General features: G+C 62.0%; 1 protein-coding gene across 1 annotated transcript in view; it reads right to left on the bottom strand.

Moving 5' to 3' along the window:
• LOC113206394 (ankyrin-2-like) overlaps positions 1-6,407 on the bottom strand; it is a 31,204-nt gene that overhangs the window by 7,905 nt on the left and 16,892 nt on the right. Inside the window, exons 2-7 of the mRNA XM_052267323.1 lie at positions 2,622-2,782; positions 2,355-2,509; positions 2,142-2,277; positions 602-841; positions 338-527; positions 6-251 (exon numbers count right to left, since the gene is read on the bottom strand). Coding sequence (XP_052123283.1) covers positions 6-251; positions 338-527; positions 602-841; positions 2,142-2,277; positions 2,355-2,509; positions 2,622-2,741 — 1,087 coding nt within the window. The 5' untranslated portion in view covers positions 2,742-2,782. The remainder of the gene's footprint in view (positions 1-5; positions 252-337; positions 528-601; positions 842-2,141; positions 2,278-2,354; positions 2,510-2,621; positions 2,783-6,407) is intronic.

The raw sequence follows: 6,407 nt of genomic DNA, 5'->3' as shown, positions 1-6,407 counted from the left end.
TATACGTACCTTGGCGCCGTACCGCAAGAGCATGCTGACCACCACGGGGCACGGCTGCGCCTCGTTGGAAGCCAGGTACTCGGCGAGCACTGGCCTCAGCGGCGGACCCTCGTCCGACTCGACGAGCACGTTGGGGTCGGCGCCGGCCTCCAGCAGCTGCTGCAGCAGGTCCAGGCGGTTGGGGATGTTGTCGGCGCAGACGACGTGCAGCGCCGTGCCGATGATGGGGGACGACGCGTTCACGTCGGCTCCTGAGCGTCAGAAAGACGTCGGTGACATTCCCTTGTCATCGCTGTGACACGAGCTCCGCTCGGCTCCGCTCGTCTCAGCTTTGTACCTGCGTGGATGAGCATGCGCACGAGCTCGGGGTCCCCCTTGAGCACGGCCAGCTGCAGCGGCGTGGCCTTCTGGTAGTCGGGCGGGAAGTTGACCCTGGCGCCCTGGCGCAGCAGCAGGTTCACGGTGGCCAGGTTGCCCGACAGCACGGCGTAGTGCAGCACCGAGCGGTAGTCGTGCCTCTCGTCCGTCTGCACCAGCACCACACCCGTCAGGAGGTTCACCAGGACTAACACACATTGACTCCTCCGGACCCCTCACACACCTGCGCGTTGACGTTGGCCCCGAAGGACAGCAGCAGCAGCACGGACTCCATGCCTTGCGGCAGGCGCGCCGCCTTCATGAGAGGCGTGAGCCCGGCGCGGTCCATGGCGTCCGGGTTGGCGCCGTAGGTGAGCAGCAGCCGCATGAAGTCCAGGTCCAGCGGCGACACCAGGTTGATCTCCGAGCCGAAGAAGTACCGCTTGTTGGGGTCCGCGCCGTTCTCCAACAGCACACGGGCAACCTGGTGGGAACGACAAGTAAAATTCGTTTTAAAAAAAGTAAACAAAAACGCGTTGGAATTGTTTTGTCTGCTCCGTGCTCCGTCCCGCCCGGATGTAACACCTGCCCCCCCGGGGAAGACTCGCGATTACCTCAGAACGTAACGGAGCAGATCGAGTGACCTTGTCGCGCACCCAATTACTATGCACAGCGGAGTGTCCCGCGACAGAGCGAGACAGACGGAGGTGGCGCGAGAGGGGACAGAGAGCGAGCGAGAGAGAGAGCGAGCGAGAGACAGCGATCAGACCCCTTATCTTTCCGTTCCGGCTCAGTAAGCGCCATCATCCTCTCTCGCACATTTTTGGCATGGCACCGACCCGGCTCCGTCACCTGGATTCCGAGGCGCGAGACGTTTCTTTATTTGTGTCGTCCTCTTATTGTGTCTCCTCTCGGGAGATGACATGACTGGGCTCGGCGCTGTACGCAGACATGGAGACGCACACACACGCACACGCACACACACACATTTGGGCATCCATCTCTCTCTTCCTCTAAGCAGGGCCACCAGGACCAAAGCTCATCGCCCCCCAGTTTCACTCGCATTGCGGGTCACCCGTTTCGGTATATATAAGCCCGCCCGGTCCCGATCAGAGCACAGTCCCTCCAGTGGCCGACTTGTCAGACAGTAGCAGCCGCTCCACCAAGACCACTACCCGCACCATGAAGGCTCAGGTGAGTCCTCCGCTAGTCCAGAGCCGTCCCTGCCCCCTATCTGTCCTCGGTTCTAACTCTCGCACCGCTCTTCCAGGTCGCCGTCATCCTGGCTCTCGCCGCCGTGGCCGCCGCCGGCCCCACCGGCACCCGCAGCCGCAGGCAGCTCTGGGACAGCTGGCCCAGCACCTACTCGTCGTACTCGTCCTACGCCGCCCCCGTGGTCGCCGCCCCCGCCATCTCGTACGCCGCCCCCGCCATCTCCTACACCGCCCCCGCCGTGAGCACCGTCAGCCTCGCCCCCATCAGCACCCACACCCACACCTACAGCCGCCACTCCACCTTCACCCCGGTGCACCACCACGTCGAGCTGCCCGTCGTGCACCACGTGCATGCCGCGCCCCTCGTCAAGGCTGTGTCCTACCCGCTGCCCATCGCCCACTCCGCCGTGGCCTACCCCCTTGACTGCTAGTCCCTAGACAGCTGCGACAAACTGATGTTAACTACACCGTCAAAAATAAACCTATAGTTGCCTCTGCACACATTTTGTTTTCTTTCTAATTTGCTGCCGGTATCCTTTCGACCTGGACCTTTCGAACTCGAAGACCAACCTCATGGTGTCCGTTGCGGATCGCCAGCCGCAGCGGCTCGTCGCACAGCGTGGTCCTGGGGAAGGGGTCGTCGGTGTCCTCGCGGTAGTCGACGCGCGCGCCCTGCAGCAGCAGCAGCTTCACGAGTTCCGTGTACCTGAGGGCGGAAAGGTGCCGGTTATCAGGGTCCACACACCCTGCGTGAGTTGGAGCTGACCGGTCAGGCTGACCTACCCGTGCTCGGCGGACAGGTGCAGCGCGGAGTAGCCGCACTCGTCCCGGGCGTTGACGTCCCCGCCGCGCACCAGCAGCAGCATGGCGGCCTCCGGGTAGCGCTGCCAGACGGCGTAGTGCAGCGGGCGCAGCCCCTGGGTCACGGGCTCGTTCACCTGCAGCAGCACCGCAGCCGTGTTTAGAGAGCGGCTTGACGTCGTGTCGACCACGGAGCGCATTTCAGACCGTCTCCAAAACTGCCTCTACCCCTCGCTTATTTTGTGTCACCTTGGCGCCGCAGGCGAGCAGGATCCGGATGTCGTCCAGCGGCACCATCCTGATGATGGAGTCGGCCAGCTCCCGCTGCAGCGGGTTGGGCAGGCACTCGGAGATGCACTCGGTCGGCATCCTGGCGGCGGCTGGCACCAGCCCTGGCGCCCACTCGCGTCCTGCCCAACAACAAAACAAACATCAGCATCACACATACACCCTGGACTTTCAGCGATATGTCATTTTGTTTCGGTCCATAAAATATTTTCGTGGACGCTTTGACGTCAGGGGTTACTTCACTAAATGACCTTAGGTCTCGTCGGACGCGAAGGAAGGTAAAGTCCAGGCTGCCCCCGTGACTCGCAGCGCACTTCTCGTTGCACGCGCAGCACGCAGCATGCACCGTGCACCGCCGGGCCGGGCGGGCCGCCCCGATCGAAATAGACCGCCAACCTCTTTTTGCACCCCTCTGCTCTTCCGTGCCCGGCCCAGGCCCAGCCGGCGTGCTCTGTGCAGGGCAGGGAGTGAGGGGGAGGGGGAGGGGTTGCAGGGGGTGAAAGGGGTTAAGGGGGTGCGGTGGGTGAGGAGTGGTTGCGGGACCCCGGCCACACACGGCCAGGAATAACGTGTGGCCACGCCAAGCGCAGCCGAGCGAGTCGTCAGGTAGGTGCGGCAGGACGGGCCGCGGGTATTCCTGAAGGAGACGGAGGACGACCTGCTGTCATGGGCATGGGGTAGCGGCCGCGGACAGCGAAGTGACAAAGAAAGCGTCTTTCTGGTGCCGAGATGCACCCCGGCGAGGCTGCGGGGGCTGCAGCCGTGCGCGTCGCAGGACGACAGCATGGTAACAGCCGAGGGCGTCTGCTGTCTGCTCCGCTGCCCCCCGGGCCCGCGGGGGTTGAGGCGGAGGCGCCGCGCCGCCGCCCGCCGCTTCCCTGAACCATGACCCTGGTTCTTTTGGCCTCGCGCGTGTAAACAAGCATGGGAAGCCGCGAGCGCCGTCGCAAGAGACGCGCGGGCCGGCGACGTGCAGACGTACGCCTCGCCGCGGCCTGTTCTGCCCGCGGTGCGCCGCGCATGGGGGTGCAGTGGGGACGGGGCGGCCCGCTGTTGTTTGCGCTGCGGTGTGTCGTCCTGAGACGAGACGACCGCTATTTCACCCACAAAGAGAGCCAGTGAGGCCCCCCCCCCACCGCAGCTGTTCCGGACAGGGCGGCCACCGCCGTGCGCCCTTGGCCTTCCACCTCCCTGTATAACTTTTGCAAAGCGTTCAAAAGCGTTCAAACCTTGAACAGATGTGGTACAGGGGCTTTCTCGCCGTGCTTATTACATCAATGGACCACCCACACATCCTCTCGATGTGAAACAGTAGCAGAGAGGCAGTTGGGCATAAAAAATTGCTTTGTCATTTATCTATTATTTATTACTACTCTCCCAGTCGAGATGCAAAGGGTCGTTGAACGAAGAGACGCGTCTGTGTCGCATCAGCACGGACCGGCCGGGCCGACAGACAGGCGGCGACAGACAGGCAGGCAGGCACGCGGCGCATATCCGCCAAAACCACGCGGTCGAGGTAAATTTACCGCCCTCACGCGTAATGTCGGAAGCTGACAAGGGCCTGGCGCACCCGCCAAGTACGCTATTTGCAGAAAGCGCGTGGCGTGGCATGGCGGGGCGGGGCGGGGCGGGTGCAACGTCGCGGGGAGCGCAAAGTGCCCCGCCTGACCGTGCCCTAGCTGACACCGCAGTCAACATTTCCGGGGTGTCATTGACGTCATTTTTTAATGGAGCAGCAGATTTGAGCTACTTACCTGCCAATACGCTATCACCTTGACCAAGCCACCGCTGCGCTCCGGCGAGCCAGCGCGAAGGTTAAGGATGTTCATGAGTTCCGGGTGACTTTCTCCCCCGTGCAGACTCACTCCGGCGGGGGCTGTCTGCGCCGGCGCTGCTTTGGCGCGCTCTGGGGTGCCCAGGGTCTTGATTTAGCTGTCGGGGCTGACAGCCGGCGGGCCGGTGCGAGGCTTTGAGAGGGTATTGACTCCTGCTCCTCGCCGTACCCCCCAGTCCGCCTCGCCACGCCAACGCCGCTCAGCGGCGAGGGGGAAATGACTCTGAGATCGCGTCTACAACGGACCACTCTTTTGCCCGGATTACCTCCGGATTATGCCTGGATTACCCGAGGATTAGTCTCGGATCACCCCCGGCTTACCCCCGCGGACTTGACACGGGCCGTGTAAAAGTGAAGCGGATTGCCCAAGTCAGCCGCTAGCCGCTCAGCACAGAGAGTCAGTGGAGCTCAGCCTTTGCTCAGCCCCTGCTCAGCCTCTGCTCAGCCTCTGCTCAGCCTCTGCTCAGCCTCTGCTCAGCCTCTTCTCTCCGCGTCAGACCCACCCCTGCTTCTCGGGAGGGAAACCGAGCGCGTCGCCAATCCGCCGCGCCTGTGACTCTCGCCGTCGCTGCCAATAGAGAGCCGCCTAGCCGCCTGCCTCGCGGGGCCATCTGCCACGCCAGACGCGAGGTGGGCCGGTGCCGGTACCTACTACACGGCCAGGACCACGACGAGCTCCCCCGGCTTCCGCTCCTCCTGGTCATCTGTCACGGAAGTTTCCGCCACCCCACCCCCTCCCTCGGCCGCCCTTCCGTCATAGCATAGGGGTGGATGCACGAGGATCGAGACGAGGATGCTCTCTGCGGATGACCCCGTTGGAGCCCGGACCAGCCGCATCGCAGTTTGCACCCGGTCTTGTGCGCGAGGAGATCGCGCCAAAGCACCCGGCCCCCCTCCTAGAGGCTCCCCGCTGCGAACCGCCCCAAACCCCCTTCAGACAGACACGCGGGGATTTCCCCAACCCTACTGTACCGGCGAGCGTGCCCGCGCCACCCGCGCGCACGTGTGTGTGGTGTGTGTGAGTGTGTGTTAGAGAGAGATTGGGGAGGGGGGGGGTGTAGGGATAAAGGGGGAGAGAGAGGGACTAACTTCTTATTGTTTTTATGCGCCGTTGGGGGCTGGTCATTGTCGGTCTCGACGCCCACGCAGTATGAATGGGAGTTAGCGGAAACGCTGCTCGCTGTTCCCACTGATGAACGTTTCTCCTCGAGTCCGCGTTAGTTTAGCGAAACGTGTGGACGCTAAACTGTATCTCCCACCCTGTAAAGTAACTGGTGGAGCTCGGGGCGGGCCGCCGGCTCCACGCGGCTGCTCGGCGGGACTGCCTAACCGGAGCGGTGCAGGCGCTGACGTTGGCGCAACACAACAACGCGTCACGAAATTAATAGCCAAGTTTATCCCGTGCAAGCTCTCATATCCCAGTGAGAAATCAGTGGTCGAATCGACCTCGAATCGACGTCGATTAGGCAGGTCCAAAAATTGTCGATTCCAAATGTCGAATCGACGGGATTTTGTCCCGCAAATCGACGATTTTTCGACATCGACTATTTCGACACTTCATCGAATTTATCGACGGATTTCAACGGTTGAGCTAAGTTCAATAGCGACTGTTGGTGTCCGTAGGCACCCGCGTCGCCATCATATTCAAAAATTACTGCAGGAGTTGAAGTCCGTGACGGATACCTCCCGCGCTTCACCGAATACGTCTCCACACTATAGTTGTTTTGGCGTTGCGGGTCACCAGCGAGAGCTAACTGTACAGTCAGGGGAAGCCCCTGTCTCGAATCGACGTCGAATCGACATCGATCATGTACAATACGAAATTTCTTGCAATTTAGTACCAGGAACCGTTCTGTTACACTTTAAGACCGATTAGCTGAGTTAAGCCGTGTCATAGGGCACTTCTCGAGTAA

Source organism: Frankliniella occidentalis, unplaced genomic scaffold, assembly GCF_000697945.3.
Source record: "Frankliniella occidentalis isolate FOCC.00 unplaced genomic scaffold, Focc_3.1 Scaffold50, whole genome shotgun sequence".
NCBI lineage: Eukaryota > Metazoa > Arthropoda > Insecta > Thysanoptera > Thripidae > Frankliniella > Frankliniella occidentalis.
Note: the sequence above shows the minus strand (reverse complement) of the source record. Positions and strands in the feature narration are given on the sequence as shown.